Here is a 21,114-nt window from a genome sequence, read left to right as displayed (position 1 = left end):
TGTTGAGTTTTAAGATTAGTGATCATCATTTTGTTAAAAAATTACAAGGAAAGCTATACCATTTTTACTCTACTCTATATATCATTTTATAAAACAACAATTAAAATCACTGCTTCTGGTGTTTCCAGGGATTATGTCTTACCACTTACTACTTGTTTAATAACTGCCTCTTGGCAATGTCATTCAACAGCAATGCATTAATTCCCATACATTTGCTGAAGATGCTCAATTCTGTCTCCCCGTCCCCAGGCTTGACTTCTCAATTGTCTCAAATTTCTAACTACAAACCTAACAGTCAGTATTGGATAATCAGAAATTTCTATCTGTTTGGTTGTACGTAGTCCAAAATGATTGGTTTTTGGTCCCTTTCACAAACTCATTTCCTTGGCAGTATCTTCCATTCCTCTCTGCCATCTGTCCAAAACTAAGATAACGGTTCAGAATCTGGATGTCATTTTTGAATCTATGACTATATTCACTAAGACTAAGAATCTATGACTATATTCACTTGTTTTAATTCTAACATTGCTTGACTTTGCTACCTATTTTGAGTTGATCCTGGGGCAGTTTTGGATCAGGCTTTGTCAAGAAATGCTGTGAGTTTGGAAGCAATGAGATTCCCGGGAATATTGAATGAACCAGCAACCCACTCCATATACCACATACAAGAAAATAGCGGTATATCGATACTTAAAGGTGTTTTAGTTGTAAACAAGATGCAGAAGGTTGAATAGCTTTTATTTACAAGAATAGGTTGGGATATTATTTACTTCCAAAATATTGAAGACTATCATCATAATGTTTAAGAGATGGAACTAGGTGTCACTTGCCCCACCATGTCTGTTCTGCATTCATTAAGATCGTAGCTAATCTTTTACCTTGGCACCACTTTCCCAAACTAATTCCATATTTGTTGATTATCCATTTGTCTCAGTCTTGATTGCATTGAAGGACAGCCTCCACAGCCCCCTTTGATAGAAAATTTTAAACTTCACGTCTCTGGATGAATACATTTATATTTTCTGCATTGAATGGCTGGTCCCTTATTTTGTGACTGACCTCTGTATGTAAAATTGATGAGTATCTGTTGAAGCCAGTAAAATAGTGAGTTTCAGTTATTTCATGCCAATGTACCAATTAGCATTGTGCTTGAAGACTGAAAATCCAGAAGCCTGATCTCTGAAGAAAAGGACTGCATTGGATGCAGTTATAGTTGGGTAGTTGCAAAGGAGACCTGGTTCTGTTTTCCAAATGAGAACACACTCCATTGTATGTGGCACTATCACAGCGAAGGATCAGGATTGAATTGGCTGCTGAATACTGGATATCCATGAGCAGCTGTGGAAACCAGCAGATGTACTGTATTCCAGTTTTAATTGAATTTGAATTGACTACTTTATTGTTACATATGACACGTCACAGTGAAATTCTTTGCTTGTATACCCAAGGTATGCAAATAGTCGGCCATAAAGGGCACTTACAAAGTTACAAAGTACCCTCGCGCCGGGTCCCCCTTTGGTTTTCCCTCCCCCCACCCCCTCACGGCAGTTCCCCCCCCACGCCAGGTCCTCCTTTGTTCCTTCCCTTGGCAGCGGCGTCCTCACTTCCTCGTCCGTCGGTCGGCTCCATCGTAAAATGCCACACCGACTTCTCCACTATGGCTGTCAGGTCCTCTCTGGATGCTTCCATGGAGCCGACCCAGGGGACAGCCGCTGCTCCGCTGCCCCAGGCACCGTCGGCCATGGGCTTTGTCGACTCGCAAGGTTCCACCACCAGCCAGCGATGGTCCGGCCTCAGCTTCTCAGTAGCACCTCCGGAAGGGGTCTGGAACTCCGGATGTTTACTGGATGACCTTGTGGTCCTTATTACACCATTAGCTGCAGAACAGAGTCTAACCCAATTTGGGCACCATATCTGAGGAAGTATGTGCTTGCTTTGGAGAGGGTCCAGAGGAGGTTTACCAGAATGATCCCAGGAATGAGTGGGTTAACATATGATGAGCGTTTGATGGCGCCGGGCCTGTACTTACTAGAGTTTAGAAGAATGAGGGGGGACCTCACTGAAAAGTACAGAATAGTGAAAGGCATGGATAGAGTGGATGTGGAGAGGATATTTTCACTAATGGAAGAGTCTAGGACTAAAGATCATAGCCTCAGCATTAAAGGAAGTTCCTTTAGGAAGTAGGAGGAGGAATTTCTTTAATGAGCGGGTGGTGAATCTGTGGAATTATTTGCCACAGGAGGTTGTGGAGGCCGTCAATTGATATTTTTAAAGCAGGGATAGATAGATTCTTGATTAGTACGGGTGTCGGGGAAAAGGCAGGAGAATGGGGTTAGGAGGGAGAGATAAATCAGCCTGAAGACCCAAAACGTCACCCATTCCTTCTCTCCAGAGATGCCTCCTGTCCCGCTGAGTTACTCCAGCATTTTGGTCGACGATAGATCAGCCATGATTGAATGGCGGAGTAGACTTGATGGTCCAAATGGCCTAATTCTGCTACCTTCACATGACCTTATGAGAAGTAATAGAGTCCTGCAGAACAGAAACAGGCTCTTCGGCCCAGCTCTTCCATGCCGACCAAAGATGTCCCATTTAAGCTCGTCCCATTTGTTTATGTTTAGCCCATATGCCTCGAAGCCTTTCTTCTCCATGTACTTTTTTCAACTATTTCTCTGGCAGTTTGTTCCATATACCCTGTACAAGAAAATGCTACGAACAACATTAACATAATTAAATTTGAAGTACCACCCAGAAACTAAACGCCACTGGTCCAAATGCAAAGGAAACAACTGAAATGGCATGCAATAGGCAGATCGAGGCAATTGCACGTCGTATTTTGCAATTATGCCATGTGTAGCATGATCGGCAATTAAACGATGAAGAGAAAGTGGCTACTCAATGCTCAAAACATCATGTCAGTGACCAGGCAGAAGCACCCATCTTCAGTCAGAACTACTTTCAGACTTGAATAGATAAGTTGCTAAGCAACATTTCATGTCACCTAAGTGGAAAGTGCTGATGATCTCAAACATAGCCACCCAAATTTGGCTTTCGTGGGCATAACACATGCCAAATTCCCCACTGTTTTACTATGGGTGGTTGAGTCAATGTTAACAATGGGTTTAACGAGATTAACTTTTTTGCTCAAATAGGTTAGAGGCTTGTCGCGGTCTATGCATTGTAGATTCCTTTTCTTTGTGGACCACCCATTTTGCGCTCATTATTGATTTCATTGATGTAAACAACAATGGTGCCATTGAACATGTCGAGTTATTACTCTGCAGCAGGACAGCTTCTGATAACTGAATTCCTACAGCTTTTGCAAGGACAGCCACCAGAGGTTTTCTAAGGATACTCATAGAGCTGCAATGAAATCCTACATTTAATAAATTGAGGGTAATGTCCACACTCCCAAAACAACTGATTTGTAAAGCCTGCTGATTTACATCTGGATTGCTATAGCACCACAAACCACATGCTCATTTAAATAATGTTGAATTTGAGATTATGGCAGATGAAGTAGCAAATCTCTTGACACTTGTAATTTTATCATTTATTTAGGCTGCAAATAGATATGCGTATGAATTGATAACGGCATATTGTGTGGAAGTGGGATATCTGGGACCTTGTTGAGTGATTAATTGTCTTAGCAACCAATTAATATAAGTGTAAAGAAACAGAAATGGAAATAACTTTAATCGGAGTCAAATTAAAAATATAAAAATGGACAATAATTATATTCAGATGAATTTCTAAAAAAAACTGAAAAAATCCTTAAGATAAACTGGTTTTAATGCAGAGCTAAGACTACTTTCCTTGACCCTTTTTTAATCCAAATTCTAATCTAATTTCTAAAAGTGGCATTTTAGAATTTAAATCTCATTAAACACCATTTCAATTAAATTATATCTGTTTTAAAAGAACAGTTAGTCATTTCTTGACGCATGGGAGATTTGCAGCAAATCACAATTTTTGCAAAATTTATGGCAACAACATAATTCATCTTACTTTTGCCATTTTTACGACATGCAGAACATCTCCTTCGCTAGGTATATATTAGTGCTGGGTGCACTGAACTCACCATTATTTCATGAAAAATTCTGTTTTTAAATTTAATAAGCCTTCTTTTGAATATCCAATCATCAGGTCAAATATTCAGCAACATTTTGTCTGCCAACTACTTTCATTTTGTGACGTTAAAATATCTTCCCAATTGTAATAGATGTAAATTTGTTCAAAATTGTATTGTTAAGTGTAAAATATTTTCTTAACTCTATAGACAAGCTAGCTATATGATGTCATCAAATAGCATCAATGATTGATATGACACCATAGACTTGGCCAGCCTGCAAGTTGAAATAAAAACTGATACTATATTATACCTGTTAGTCATGGTACATGTTTTAAAAAAATATCTTGCTGTGCTAACTGGCATCAATTTAGGTCGAAGTATTATAAGCTTTACATTTTTAATACAGAATGTTAGAATCTGGTCCAAAACACATGAAAATGCAGATTGAGCAATGTCTCTTAATAATCCTTAAAAACAATAAAAATGCGTCGCAATAATTCCTTGTTTGAAACTTGTTATTTCTGTTACAGGTTTGAAGAGGTAGATTCTGTCCAATTTTGGAGGAGGTGAAGTTCATTGGCTGTTAACAGTGGGAAGCCGACAGGAATCTTTACTGCTACATCTCATGGAGGAATAGCTTTATTGACTGTGAACCTTGCTATAGAAACCTATAAGGAAACAAAATGTCATCAAACAAGAGCCAAAATCCACATGGTCTTAAGCAGATAGGCTTGGATCAGATATGGGATGATCTTCGAGCTGGCATTCAACAAGTTTACACCAGACAGAGCATGGCTAAATCTAGATACATGGAACTCTACACGTATCCTGTTGCATAATCAGCATTGTTTGTCTACTTCTAGCTAATTCTCCAAGAGTTCAAGTATAGGGAGCAGGATCCCTCAAGGTAGTGTAACTGAAAATATCTTGATTTGAAGAATTCATTATGATTTACAAGATTTACTAGTGAGGTAACATATCTTTTTAACGTGGATTATTTAGTATGCAAATAAAATAATAATTTAATTATCTTTGAAGTAGAAAACTCGAGAATCAAACTATTTGTGCTGCACTGCCACTCTGCTCTAGAATGGGCGTATGAAGTTCCACAATTATGAAGGAAAGCATGGAATAGTTCATAGTTATTGCTGTTTACTTCAAAGTTGCTGAGAACTGGTGATATCTGTGAAACAGGAAACAAAGGAAAAAATACTGCAAATGCAGAAACCCCTGAACAACAAAATGCAGGAAATCGGCAGTTCAGACAGCATCTGTGGAGAGATAAACAGCTTCTGGGTATAAGACTTGTGACTTAAGAGCATGAGTGGGCCACTTAGACCCTCAAGCCTGCTTCTCCAAAATCCAGTAAAGTCTGACTGAAGGCCTGTGACTAGTGGTGTGACTAAGAATCAGTGCTGGGCCCATTGATGTTTGTCATCTATACCAACGTTTGGATGAGAATGTACCAGGCATGAATAGTGATTTGCAGATGACACTGAAATAGGTAGTATTGTAGACAATGAAGATGATTATCAAGAATTACAGTAGGAGCTTGATCAAAGGGGCTTGGGCTAAGGAATGGCAATAGCCAATAGGTGCGGGAGTAGGCCATTCGGCCCGTCGAGCCAGCACCGCCATTCAATGTGATCATGGCTGATCATCCCCAATCAGTACCCTGTTCCTGCCTTCTCCCCATGTCCCCTGACTGCTATTTTTAAGAGCCCTATCTAGCTCTCTCTTGAAAGCATCCATAGAACCTGCCTCCACCGCCCTCTGAGGCAGAGAATTCCACAGACTCACCACTCTCTGTGAGAAAAAGTGTTTCCTCGTCTCCGTTCTAAATGGCTTACTCCTTATTCTTAAACTGTGGCCCCTGGTTCTAGACTCCCCCAACATCGGGAACATGTTTCCTGCCTCTAGCGTGTCCAAACCCTTAACAATCTTATATGTTTCAATGAGATGCCCTCTCATCCTTCTAAACTGCAGAGTGTACAAGCCCAGCTGCTCCATTCTCTCAGCATATGACAGTCCCGCCATCCCGGGAATTAACCTTGTAATTATGCTGCACTCCCTCAATAGCAAGAATGTGGGGATTAAATTAGGGGACCAAAACTGCACACGATACTCCATGTGTGGTTTCACTAGGGCTCTGTACAACTGCAGAAGTACCTCTTTGCTCCTATATTCGATTCCTCGTTATAAAGGCCAACATGCCATTCGCTTTCTTCACTGCCTGCTGTACCTGTATGCTTACTTTCGTAGACTGATGTACAAGGACCCCCAGATCCCGTTGTACTTCCCCTTTTCCCAACTTGACGTCATTTAGATAGTAATCTGCCTTCCTGTTTTTGCTACCAAAGTGGATAACCTCATATTTATAACCTCATATTAAACTTCATCTGCCATGCATCTGCCCACTCCCCCAACCTGTCCAAGTCATCCTGCATTCTCATAGCATCCTCCTCACAGTTCACTCTGCCACCCAGCTTTGTGTCATCTGCAAATTTGCTGATGTTACTTTGAATCCCTTCATCCAAATCATTGATGTATATTGTAAATAGCTGCGGTCCCAGCACAGAGCCTTGCGGTAACCCACTAGTCACTGCCTGCCATTCTGATAGGGACCCGTTAATCCCTACTCTTTGTTTCCTGTCTGCCAACCACTTCTCTATCCATGTCAGCATTCTACCCCCAATACCATGTGCCCTAATTTTGCCCACTAATCTCCTATGTGGGACCTTATCAAATGCTTTCTGAAAGTCCAGGTACACTACATCCACTGGCTCTCCCTTGTCCATTTTCCTAGTTACATCTTCAAAAAATTCCAGAAGATTAGTCGAGCATGATTTCCCTTTCGTAAATCCATGCTGACTCGGACCGATCCTGTTACTGCTATCCAAATGTTCGGCTATCTCATCTTTTATAATTGACTCCAACATCTTCCCCACCACCGATGTCAGACTAACTGGTCTATAATTCCCTGTTTTCTCTCTCCCGCCTTTCTTAAAAAATGGGATAGCATTAGCTACCCTCCAATCCACAGGAACTGATCCTGAGTCTAAAGGACATTGGAAAATTATCACCAATGCACCCACGATTTCTAGAGCCACTTCCTTAAGTACACTGGGATGCAGACCATCAGGCCCTGGGGATTTATCAGCCTTCAGTCCCATCAGTTTATCCAACACCATTTCCTGCCTAATGGCATTACGAGTTTACCGGATAAATGGGAGGTGTTGTATTTCGAGAGGTCAAACAAGGTCACATTGAAGAACAGGGCTCTGATGAGTGTTGTAGAGTACACGGATCTAGGAGTACAAATACACAGTTCACTGAAAGTGGCATCACAGGAAGATAGCATAGTGAAGGTTTTTTGGCAGGTTGGCCATCATTCAGGTAATGTTATGTTACCGTTGTACAAGTTGTGGTAATGCTGGACTTGGAGTATTGTTTTATGCTTTGTCACCACTGCTATGGGAAAGAGGCCAAGTGGAGGTTGGTGGTATATGCAACAAGCTGTCATGGGTAATTTAAACAGGTGCGTCGACAACGTTTAGAAAAAACACTAGGACAAGTACATAGATTGGAAAGATTTCAAGGGATATGGGTTTCTAGCTTGGATGCGACATTTCTTCGGCATGGTTGAGTTGGGCCAAAGGGCCTGTTTCTGTGCTGAATGACTGATCTGATTGTGACACATTCACGTTTTAATAATTCACCCCCCATTTATCAGAATCTATCTCATTCTGCCTTTTACCAGAGTTCTTCAGGCAGTCTGCTCTCACCACCCTTTGAGGAAGAATGTTCCAAACATTCACAATCCCTAGAGAGAACATTTCATTTCATTTTGGTCTTAAATAGGTAACCCCTTATTTTTAAACAGTGACGCTTTGTTCTAGATTCTCTTATGACAAGACATTCACTCTGTATTCACACTGCCAAGTCTGAACTCCACGGGATACAATGCCAGCCTGTCCAACCTTATAAGACAACTTACTGGGTCCAAGTATAATTTGTTAAATCGTCCATGAACTACTTCCAAGGATTAGCTTATTTCCTTAAATAACTGGGCCAATATTGTACATAGTACACCTGATGAGATCTTGCCAGTGCCCTATTTACAGGTGTAACTTTCCTACTTTAATATTCAATTCACCAAGTAATAAATAATGTTTTGTTATCTTTCCTATTTTATCACTGTACCTGCACACTGGCTTTTTGTGAATCATGTCAGTCACGGTGGCACAGCGGTAGAGTTGTTGCCTTACAGCAAAAATGCAGCGCCAGAGACCCGGGTTCGATCCCGACTACTGGTGCTGTCTGTATGGAGTTTGTACGTTCTCCCCGTGATCTGCGTGGGTTTTCTCCGAGATCTTCGGTTTCCTCCCACACTCCAAAGACGTACAGGTTTGTAGGTTAATTGGCTTGATAAACATGTTAAATTGTCCAAGTTGGCGATATGCAGAGGACTGCCCTGCCGACTACAAAATTCAGAAGGTTCGTGTTTGAGTATATGCAGATTCCTATTTATTTATTTATTTGTTTATTGTGGCCGTAGCTTCAGAGTTGTTTGTCCAGAACAAATTGTTGATGATATTTATGCCTTAGAACTTGAAGCTCTTGACCATCTCCACTTCTGCACCATTTATGCTATTTGGGGCATGTACTCCACCTTGTTTCTGAAGTCAATAAGTATCTCCGTCGTCTTACTGACATTGACAAAGAGGTTGATGTCTTGACACCATGTTACAAAGCACACTTTTTCCTCCTTGTATTCCGTCTTGCCATTGTTTGAGATCTGGCCCGTTAAGGTGGTGTCATTTGCTGACTTGTAAATGTAGTTAGAACAGAATTTGGTGTCGCTGTCGTGAATGTACAGGGAGTATAGTAAGGGTCTTAGAATATATCCTTGCGGGGCACAAATGTTAAGATTTATCGTGGAAGACGTTTTGGCGCATTTCTTCAATGCTTGTGGTCTAAGGGTCAGGAAATCAAGGAGCCAGTGGCTGAGGGGGCTGCTGACTCCTAGTTCCAAGGGTTTGGAAATTATTTTTGTTGGGATTATCATATTGAAGACAGAGCTATCATCAATAAATAGCAGTCTGACATAGGTGTCTGTTATCAAGATGTTCCAATGAGTGTAGGGCTTGGGCAATTGAGGGCAAACTGCAGTGGATCTAAGCTGTCTAGGAGGATAGAGTTAACGGGTTCCAGCCATTGTTATGGAATCTGGGGGTAGATCATGGGTATAAACTCCATCTTGCTCACGTTAAATTTCATTTGCCATTTCTCTGTCCATTTCTGCAGCTGTTCTATATCCCGCGGTATATTCTGACAGCCTTCCTCACTGTCTGCAACTCCTCCAATTTTAGTGTCCTCAGCAAACGTACTCACCAACCCATCTAAATTTACGTCTGTCATTTTTATATATATATATCACAGACAGCGGAGGTCCCAGCGCAGATCTCTGTGGAACTCCATTTGTCACAGACCTCCAGCCAGAATATCTCCCACCACAACACTCTGTCCTCTTATGAATAAGCCAGTTCTGAATCATAAATTCAAGATATTGTGAATCCTGAACATCTTAATATTATGGATCGGCCTATCATGAGGGACCTTATCAAAAGCCTAACTAAAATCCATGTATACAATATCCATCGCCCTGCCTTCATCAATCTACTTTGTCACCTTCTCAAAAACCTCAATCAAGTTAGTGAAACATGACCTGTAGCGTACAAAGTTGTGTTAGCTACCCTTAATTAGCCCATTATTTTCCAAATGAGAGTAAGTTCTATCTCAAGAATTCTCTCCAATAGTTTGATGTGAGGTTTACTGGCCTATAGTTCCCTGGATTATCTCTAATTCTATAAAGATCAGGGGGTAGATTCAACCCTCTGATCGGCACGGAAGTTGCGATGAGGTCAAGATATGCCGTTTCATCTGGCCTAGGCACTGCATTTTTAGTGGCGTGTGGGCTTCTGGTGGGGGCATTTCAAGGGTACTCTCATAACTTCTCATGATTAAAGGAGATGCCGGACAACCAGTTTCCGGAAAATCGGTGGTGGACCTGTGCTTTATATGTTTGCATTACTGTAGCCCTTGGGCAAATTGAGCAATTTCCACCTTGGGTGCATTATGTCAGCATCATTTAAGTCGAGGACAATGCAGAATATAGGCAGTCCTCGGGTTATGTAAGGATTCATCAGAAACAAACAAATTCAATGGTCGTTAGCATGTTTGTTTATCATCTTCTCATGTGTAGTTACAATGGTACAGATCCATTGCTGGTTTAGATTACTTTAAACTATCAATGGATGCTACATTGTTTGACAAAGTATTTTACAAGTCAATAGAATAGATTGCCTTTTGTGAGAAGATAGACACAAAATGCTGGAGCATCTCAGCGGGTCAGGCAGCATCTCTGGAGAAAAGGAATAGGTGCTTCCTCAGTGTGAGTCGGGAGTGGGAAACTAGAGGTACAAACAGCAGGCACTAATGACTCAAAGGTGGAGTTTATGATGATCCATTGTTGGCTGTGGAAAAGGTGATAATGAAGGGATACAAACAGTGAAACTAGCAAGATGACTAGGGCGAGGGAGGGACGACGGGAGGGAGGAAATGCTAGGGTTATTTGAGATTGGAGAAATCAGTGGGATTAAAGCACTAAACAAGGGGAAATGATAATTTAATTTTCACAGTAGGATAACTGCTGTAGGAACCAGTATAATCAAAGCATGCCCTAGTGATGCTGTGTAGCTAAAGGATCTTTAATGTTCACATAATGTTCCACATTACCTGCTGATACTGAGTGTATCAAATGAGAAAACAGACTTTTTCAGATTTAGAAAATATTCTTTGGTAGTAACCATTTTAAATATGAAAGAAAAGAACTAATACAAGGAGATATCCAGGCAACCCCTAACCCCGTTCCCAACGTGGACGCGAAGAATTGTGCAATATAAAACAGAATTTGGGCCTATCATGTCCACACCAACCATTAAATTAAATTGATCTACACCAATGGCAACTAAATAATTAAAATAACCTAAACGGAAAACTTTCAGGTCAAGATTCTCCATTCAGATTAATGAAGTCTCCATGGGATCTCAGAGGTAGATTGCCTTGTGTGGTCCTAGAGAATCCTCCCATGGTTAAATTCTATATCTGATCTTAATCCTAGTTCAAATATTCGGAATCATTTGCAATTTATGCGGGACCTGCCCAAATTTCTGAGAATTTGAAAACAAGATAGCTTTAGCTTTAAATTCTTTAACCATAAGAAAACTTCAAAGATATTTCAATTATAAATGTAAATTAAATCATTTAAATATTTTTAAATGCTCTGTGGAGTACATGGATATGTGATGTTTCGGATTGGGACACTTCCTCAGGCTGTTGGCCTGGGTTGCCTGGGTTTCAGCAACTAAGTTACAGAGAAAGGTTGAACAAGTTAGGGCTTTATTCTTTGGAGCGCAGAAGGTTAAGGGGGGACTTGATAGAGGTCTTTAAAATGATGAGAGGGATAGACAGAGTTGACGTGGATAAGCTTTTCCCACTGAGAGTAGGGAAGATTCAAACAAGAGGACATGACTTGAGAATTAAGGGACAGAAGTTTAGGGGTAACATGAGGGGGAACTTCTTTACTCAGAGAGTGGTGGCTGTGTGGAATGAGCTTCCAGTGAAGGTGGTGGAGGCAGGTTCGTTTTTATCATTTAAAAATAAATTGGATAGTTATATGGACAGGAAAGGAATGGAGGGTTATGGTCTGAACGCAGGTGTATGGGACTAGGGGAGAATACGTGTTCGGCACGGACTAGAAGGGTCGAGATGGCCTGTTTCCGTGCTGTAATTGTTATATGGTTATATGATATGGGGGTGGGGAAGTAGAAGAGGAGGATAGGACAATGTCATTAGTTTCAATATAATTATGGAGAGGGTCAGAACCGGACCTAGGGTTGTGATTTTTGATTGGAGAAAGGCTAACTTTGAGGAGATGCGAAAGGATTTAAAAGGAGTAAATTGGAACATTTTGTTTTATGGGAAAGATGTGGAAGAGAAATGGAGTACATTTAAAGGTGAAATTTTAAGAGTACAGAATCTTTATGTCCCTGTTCGGTTGAAAGGAAATAGTAAACATCGGAAAGAGCCATGGTTTTCAAGGGAAATTGGACACTTGGTTCGGAAAAAGAGGGAGATCTACAATAATTATAGGCAGCATGGAGTAAATGAGGTGCTTGAGGAGTATAAAGAATGTAAAAAGAATCTTAAGAAAGAAATTAGAAAAGCTAAAAGAAGATATGAGGTTGCTTTGGCAAGTAAGGTGAAAGTAAACCCAAAGGGTTTCTACAGCTATATTAATAGCAAAAGGATAACGAGGGATAAAATTGGTCCATTAGAGAGTCAGAGTGGACAGCTATCTGCAGAGCCAAAAGAGATGGGGGAGATATTGAACAATTTCTTTTCTTCGTTATTCACCAAGGAGAAGGATATTGAATTATGTGAGGTAAGGGAAACAAGTAGAGTAGTTATGGAAACTATGAGATTCAAAGAAGAGGAAGTACTGACACTTTTGAGAAAAATAAAAGTGGATAAGTCTCCAGGTCCGGACAGGATATTCCCTAGGACATTGAGGGAAGTTAGTGTAGAAATAGCAGGGGCTATGACAGAAATATTTCAAATGTCATTAGAAACGGGAATAGTGCCGGAGGATTGGCGTACTGCGCATGTTGTTCCATTGTTTAAAAAGGGGTCTAAGAGTAAACCTAGCAATTATAGACCTGTTAGTTTGACGTCAGTGGTGGGCAAATTAATGGAAAGGATACTTAGAGATAATATATATAAGCATCTGGATAAACAGGGTCTGATTAGGAACAGTCAACATGGATTTGTGCCTGGAAGGTCATGTTTGACTAATCTTCTTGAATTTTTTGAAGAGGTTACTCGGGAAATTGATGAGGGTAAAGCAGTGGATGTTGTATATATGGACTTCAGTAAGGCCTTTGACAAGGTTCCTCATGGAAGGTTGGTTAAGAAGGTTCAATGGTTGGGTATTAATGGTGGAGTAGCAAGATGGATTCAACAGTGGCTGAATGGGAGATGCCAGAGAGTAATGGTGGATGGTTGTTTGTCAGGTTGGAGGCCAGTGACTAGTGGGGTGCCACAGGGATCTGTGTTGGGTCCACTGTTGTTTGTCATGTACATCAATTATCTGGATGATGGTGTGGTAAATTGGATTAGTAAGTATGCAGATGATACTAAGATAGGTGGGGTTGTGGATAATGAAGTAGATTTTCAAAGTCTACAGAGAGATTTATGCCAGTTGGAAGAGTGGACTGAAAGATGGCAGATGGAGTTTAATGCTGATAAGTGTGAGGTGCTACATCTTGGCAGGACAAATCAAAATAGGACGTACATGGTAAATGGTAGGGAATTGAAGAATGCAGGTGAACAGAGGGATCTGGGAATAACTGTGCACAGTTCCCTGAAAGTGGAATCTCATGTAGATAGGGTGGTAAAGAAAGCTTTTGGTGTGCTGGCCTTTATAAATCAGAGCATTGAGTATAGAAGTTGGGATGTAATGTTAAAATTGTACAAGGCATTGGTGAGGCCAATTCTGGAGTATGGGGCACAATTTTGGTCGCCTAATTATAGGAAGGATGTCAACAAAATAGAGAGAGTACAGAGGAGATTTACTAGAATGTCGCCTGGGTTTCAGCAACTAAGTTACAGAGAAAGGTTGAACAAGTTAGGGCTTTATTCTTTGGAGCGCAGAAGGTTAAGGGGGGGACTTGATAGAGGTCTTTAAAATGATGAGAGGGATAGACAGAGTTGACGTGGATAAGCTTTTCCCACTGAGAGTAGGGAAGATTCAAACAAGGGGACATGACTTGAGAATTAAGGGACAGAAGTTTAGGGGTAACATGAGGGGGAACTTCTTTACTCGGAGAGTGGTGGCTGTGTGGAATGAGCTTCCAGGGAAGGTGGTGGAGGCAGGTTCGTTTTTATCATTTAAAAATAAATTGGATAGTTATATGGACGGGAAAGGAATGGAGGGTTATGGTCTGAACGCAGGTGTATGGGACTAGGGGAGAATACGTGTTCGGCACGGACTAGAAGGGTCGAGATGGCCTGTTTCCGTGCTGTAATTGTTATATGGTTAAAGTGGCCCAATAAATTCTCACTCTTACAAACTATGAGATCAATTTTGATTTAATGACCAATGCAGAAGTACATGTCAGGAGCAGCAACAGTACTACCCGAAAGTAAAGTGTCAACCTGATGAAGTTGCAGGACAGGAAAATCTGCTTGATAAGCAGCATGCAATAGACAAATCAAAGTGATTTCACTGATTTAAATTCTGTAGCCCACCACAGTAGACAAATAAATAACTATCAGTGCTTATTAAATAATCACAGATTCAAGCATGGACAGCCATATATTCATCCAATAATTCTGCAAGGTCGGGAATTCCCTTCCACGCCTCTTATCTCTATACCTTTTTTTCCCATCTTTAAGATACACAGAATCACTTAAAATATTTTTTAAGTTGTATATTTAATTCTACAAATTGCCTTGGGGTGTATTTACCTTATTAAAGGCACTATATTAATGGCAATTGTTCTTTCTACTTTCTGCAGTAATTAACATTGTTTTCTTTGGCTGCATGTAGTATCAACAGCAGTTTCAAAAATTATTTTGTAGAAATTGAGATGGAATGATGATACTGTTACACAAGCAAGGGAACATGCAATAAGATAATAAGCTCTCCTTTTGTCCACACTTATGTCTCTGTGCAGCTGTCTGAACAAATATCTAAAAATAACAATGCTACCAGTATTTAACATAAAGATTAAAAAAAAGACTGTTTCTTCATGCCAGTAATTGTCTCCAATGGTTGTGGCTAACAATGTTATGCAAACAGTATAAACTGTACATGGGCTCAGTTTCATTTTATGAACACATCATGTTGTTTACTAACATTTGGGATCCTTTGAGGATACAGCAGCTTACAATTTCAAACTGTTGTCCAGAAGCGCGAGTTTGAATCCAACCACATCCAAAAAGACAATTTAAGAGTAAGACAGCACAGAATTAGGCCAACCAATCAATGCTGACCAAGTTTTATAACCGAGCTAGTCCCATTTCCCTGCATTTGGCCACACACACACACTTATAAAATAAATTGTCCCATGCATCTTTAAAATTTCCCCATCTCATCTTAAAGCTATACCCTCTAGTATTTAATTTTACCAGGTTCTCACGGTCTATCCTATCAATGTTTCTCATGGTTTTAAATACTCCCAACAGGTTTTCCTACAACCTCCAGCGTTCCAGAGAAAGCATTCCAACTCTAACCAAAAAAAGACACAACTTCCTCAAATTAGTTTGGGGGTGGGGGTGATGGAAGAGAGGAGGGGGAAATCAATTTTGATTCAATGACCAATGCAGAAGGGCATGCCAGTGTCAATCTGATGAAGTTGCATGACAGGACAACATGCTTGATAAGCAGCATGCAATAGACAAATCAAAGTGATTTCACTGATCAAAATTCTGCAGCGCACCACATTGAGTTTGGAATCACAGTAGACAATTAAATAACTATATGGGGAGAGGAGGTTCAATGATACTGGGGCCCATCAGGTGAAGCTGCGGCCTGAGCAATTGCCAAATGGTTGATCCATTAAACGTCCTCATGAGATTCCCACCATTAGAGAATGCTGAGTTCAGCACACATAATAACAAAACATGGTTCACAGCAATGTACAGCAAAAGCATTAGAACCATGCTGCACCTAATTGTAGAACATGCATTCCAGAACTGGAACTATTTACATCACAAGTCAACCTGTTCTACCCATACAATCCATGTTCCTTTTCCACTTTGGGTGTAGGCCAGAGTTTCCTGGGAGTTGGTGGGAATGCTGAACTGCATGGTAGCCCATAGCACATTTTTCATCCTTTTTTCTGTCTTGTCTGATAATAAAGCTTGAAACATAGTGCTTTGGGAGTCTGGTATGGGGACATGATGATGCGGCCTGCCCAGCATAGCTGAATAACAGTAACCAGGCCTCAAGGCTGGGGATGTTGGCCCTGGAGATAACCAAGATATTGGTGCATTTATCTTTCCAGTGAAAATGGGGGATATTTGGCGGCACTGTTTATATTTTTCCAGTCCCTTGAGATGCCCACTGCAGGCCTCAGAAACGTGTAAAGGGGCAAGGATCACTGCTGCTCCAAACGCCAGAGATTTTGCCCAAATCCTGATCTTCTGAAAAGGAGAAAGGTGTTTTGATGCATTGAAGGTGTTCTTTAATTTCATCATTGGTGTCTGCCTTTGTCAAGTGGTGGCTCCTGATTTATGGGAAGTATTCTATGTTTTCTGGGTTCTCATTCCCCAACCTGGCCAAACAGGCTGTCAAAACTGGGGTTGCTAGCATGGGAAAGGACATCTTCCAGTTAATTTGACAGATGATTTGTTAGGGCCACCCACTTCAAAACCTAGTATCTGTTTTGGTACAAACATTGGAGTTTAGTTTAGAGATGGTCACAGGGAGAATCATGTATTGTCTTTCTGCTGACTTGTTAGCACACAACCAAAAGCTTTTCACTATACCTGACAATAAACTAAACTAAACAAAAATAACATACAAACTCCATACTGATAGCACCTGTAGTCAAGCTGAACTGTTTTCAGTGGCTTCATCAACGCCCTCCTTCCATAGGAAGGTTAGAAATGGGGAGTTTGCTGATGATTGTACACCATTCAATTTAAATTGCAGCTCCTAATTAAACCAAACTGCCTGTGCAGCAACTCTTGGACAATTTTCAGTCATTGGCTGATAAGTGGCACACGTAACGAGCAACACTGTGCAAATGGACACTTCTGACCAGAAAGATATTCAGGCTAGTACCATCAACATTCTGACCAGATACTCACCTGGTGTATTTTCATTGTGGTTACAAGTGCTAATCAAAGAATGGGATTCCTGTGTCGAGTGACTCTTCACCTGGCAACCTTAATCTTTCTATTATAAACAAGAAACAAATCAGAAATGTGATTGGATGCTCTGTACTTGGCTGAGCAACAATTGAAGCTCAACGCCATCCAGGATAAAGCAGCCTGCTTGACTGGCACCCTATCCATCAGCAATGCACTTTGGCTCCACTGTGTACTACCTGCAAAATGCAATGGAGCTGCTCTCCAGAGATACTCCCAACAGCACCTCCCAAACCCATAACTTCTACCTTTAAGAAGAGAGAAGGGCCACAGGTGCCAAGGAATGATCACTATTTTCAAGTTCCCTCCTCAAGAAGCAGACCGTCCTGACCTGGAAATATGTTATTATTTCTATAATACTTGGTCTAAATCCTGGATCTCCACCCTTTGAATCAGTATGAGGGAGTACCTTCATCTGTAGAATTGCTGCATTTCAAGAACTGAGCATTGGATCTACAAGACAAATGCTCTTTTATTATGTTATTCAATTCTGCAGATTGTATTTTAGAGAAATATCTATTTGCTTTTGATTGTTAGCTTCCCATGTTGAATTTGCGGTTAATCCACTCAAAGCATTGTCCTAAATGTTTAACATTTATTACCCTTCTCTATCCCACCCAATAAACTGGAAAAGCATAAGAGAATAATAACTGAACAATGATTTGGCTCCTTTGTAAAACTTAAAAATTGGAAGGTAAAAGCATTTTAATAGAATCAGATGATGAGAAAGAAAATCACTTCAACCAGGATAGGTGGCACAGTAGCGCAACAATAGAGTTGCTGCCTTATAGCGCCAGCTACCCAGGTTTGATCCTGACTAAGGGTGCTGTCTGTACAATGTTTGTAAGTTCTCCTTCTGACTATGTGGGTTTTCTCTGGGTGCTCTTGTTTCCTCCCACACTCTAAAATTGTATAAGTTTGTACCTTAATTGGGCTTCTGTATAAATGTAAATTGTCCTTAGTGTGTAGGATAGTACTATTGTATGGGGTGATTCTTGGTCGGCGCAGACTCGGTGGGCTGATGGGCCTGTTTCCACACTGTATCTCTAACGTTTACTAAAGTAAAGGATAGGAAAACAAGTGCTTAATTGCCATATGTACTGGCAACAAAGAAACAAAATTATTACTTGCTGCTGCTTAATAGGCCCATTAAACAATAATACACATATAATAATAATCAATAACAATAAATTAATAATCAGTCAAACTAAGTAACCACATTAGTGCAAAACTGCCATCCCAGGAATTAACCGGGTGAACCTACGTTGCACTCCCTCAATAGCAGTAATGTCCTTCCTCAAAGTAGGGGACAAACTGCGCACAGTACTCCAGGTGTGGTCTCACCAGGGCCCTGGACAACTGCAGTAGGGTAGTGGTCTGGTGGAAGATATGGATACCTCCCAAATATCCTTAATATTCAAATAAAGCACTTAGGAGTACTGATTTGGTTAAGGCATTAACAACCACAATAAAGAAAATGAGAGGAATGTAAATCAGATCTGAAATTAAACACCAAAATGCAGAAGCAGGATCCTGCACTTTCCATAGTTCTATTTTTTTTTTTTTTTTCCTTATCGTGTGAAGGGTCCCGACCCAAAACGTCACCTATGCATGTTCTCGGAGATGCTGGCTTGCTGAGTTACTACACCACTTAGTGCCTTTTTTTGTAAACCAGTATCTGTAATTCCTTATGTCTACATATAATTGTGTGTTAGGTTCCATGTCGGATTGATCTGTTATTTGCAATAGTTATTTGGTTAACTAATTCATGAACTAAGTAGAGATAACACTATACTAGAATATTAACGACAGAATCAATGGAAAAATTAATGACATGGAAATTTTAGTAGATTTCGTATCTCTCCATTTGCTTATGAATATACCGGATATAGGTGTTACAAATAAGCTAGTTATACATTTCCCTTGAGAAGGTGGGGTTGTACGGTGATCTGCAATCCTGGTAGTGAAGTAACTCACACTATCCTTTAAGTGTGGTTGGTGGCTTTTTGACCAATCAATAATGAGCGAGTGCTGGCACATTTCCAAATACGAATGTTATGTGTTATGATGGTGTTTCTTTGCATTTCCTGTCCTTGTTTTTTGTTTATATATAGAAGAGATTAGGGTTTGGCAAATTTAATCAAAACAATCTGTATGGATTACTGAAGTGTATATTGTGAATGGTACTGGTAGCTTTAGATCGCCATTATAATGGTAGATGGAGTGCTAATCATCTATGCTCTTTACTAATATTGTGTCTTCCAGACGATAACAAGATTTTGGGAGATTGGGTGGTGATTTAGTCACTGCTGAGTACTCAGCATTTGACTTGATTTTGTTAATCCAGTATTGTTGGGCATTGTCTCAATAAATGTATGGTCAATGAAGAAAGGTTAAGCAGACAATACCTGTATTCTCATGGCCACTGATAAACAAGAGGCACTCTCATTGAAATGTGTAACATTCTTAGAAAATTAAAAAGAGTATATACGGTAAGGATGGGTGATAAGTCGACAGTGAGTGTAACAATTTCAAAGGAATTAAAGTGTCGAAAAATTCTGGTGGTTTTTAAAAATTGTCTATCTTGATATGCTGTGGAGACTCATTATGGCCTCTAGAAACAGGTCTCAGAATACAAGACTTCAGAATACAGATCTTGTTTGCTTAATCTCTCCTCATTGATGGTAAACGTAACCAGACAATGCAAATTTAGATGTCCCTAGTTCGGGTAGTTTAGAGTCTGGCCGGGAAAGGATGGCACGAGTCTTATTCTTAAGAACTCAATTAACCAGATGGGTTAATACTGATGTACTTTTAACAAAACTTAAATTATTAATTATGGGGAGAAGGCAGCAGAATGGGGTTAGGAGGGAGAGATAGATTAGTCAATGACGGAGTAGACTTGATGGGCTGAATGGCTAAAATCTACTCTTATCACTTATGATCTTAACCTTAATTTTAAATCCTCATCTGCATGGAGAGATTTCAATTCCAGCCAGTTACATGTGTTGCTTGATTACAATTTGTTAACTGCATCTTCCATCAAATTGCTGATGATTAAGAGATTGTTTGGATAGTTTTTTTACATTGGAGAGGTAATTTTCTAGGAGATCATAATCTTTTGAGGCACAGTACATTCAGCCAGTTCTACTGAGATGGAACTAATCGCTCTAGCCTCTGATATTGTGAATATTGGGAGGAGGTAAAAATAGATTATCCATTCAACATTTGTTGTACGAGATTATCTTTTTTACCTTTTGGGTTCACACCATATTATTGTTGTTGGGGATGGAATTATTCATGAAGCCTCCACTTCCTTATTATTAATTTAATCGTCCATTGCCATTTATAGCTTGGTATGACTGGACTTCAGAATATTGATCACAACACAAGAAAATAGGAACAGAGTAGATCATCAAGCCGTTCAAGCCTACCACCTGTGTGCCTTTTCTCAACACTGTCGATTGCTCTATTAAATATGTATTAATCTCCATGTACTTATAAAGATCCAACTTCCACCACTTGCCAGGGCTGGGAAGTTCAGAGATTCACCACCCTCTGCGAGAAGAAATTTCTACATACCTCAGTTTTAAGTATCGACCCATTATCTTTTAATTATTTCTCTTTGTTTGAAATTCCCACTAATAAAGACATTCTAACATCGACCATGTCAAGCCCCCTTGTATGTTTGAATAAGGTTAGTACTCATTCCTCTAGATTTCAAGAAATACAGACCCAAACTTTTCAGTTTCCCTTGGTAGGACATCCCTCTCATTCCAAGAATGAGGCTTGTGAATCTCCTTTGCACAACTCTCCAATGTTACTACATTTTTTTTAGGTAAGGGGATCAAAAACAGTTTTCCATGTGACGCCTAGCCAACGCCCTGTAAAATTACAACACAACCTGCCTATTTTTAAACTTCAACCCCTTCACAGTGAAGGTCAAAATGCTGTTTACCTTCTTGATTAATTGAGCCTGCCTGCTAATATTTCATGATTCATGCACGAGAATATCTAGATCCCTGTGCAGTACTGTTCTATGT

The 21,114-nt window shown here is 40.2% G+C and overlaps 1 protein-coding gene across 2 annotated transcripts in view; it reads left to right on the top strand.

The window, feature by feature from the left end:
- cul1 (cullin 1) overlaps nt 1-21,114 on the top strand; it is a 98,782-nt gene that overhangs the window by 25,277 nt on the left and 52,391 nt on the right. For both annotated transcript variants that reach the window (XM_033050255.1, XM_033050264.1), the window contains exon 2: nt 4,603-4,895. In XM_033050255.1, coding sequence (XP_032906146.1) covers nt 4,756-4,895 — 140 coding nt within the window. In that variant the 5' untranslated portion in view covers nt 4,603-4,755. The remainder of the gene's footprint in view (nt 1-4,602; nt 4,896-21,114) is intronic.

The sequence above is a fragment of the Amblyraja radiata genome, chromosome 2, assembly GCF_010909765.2.
Source record: "Amblyraja radiata isolate CabotCenter1 chromosome 2, sAmbRad1.1.pri, whole genome shotgun sequence".
NCBI classification, from domain to species: Eukaryota; Metazoa; Chordata; class Chondrichthyes; order Rajiformes; family Rajidae; genus Amblyraja; species Amblyraja radiata.
This window is presented reverse-complemented; position numbering and strand designations above follow the sequence as displayed.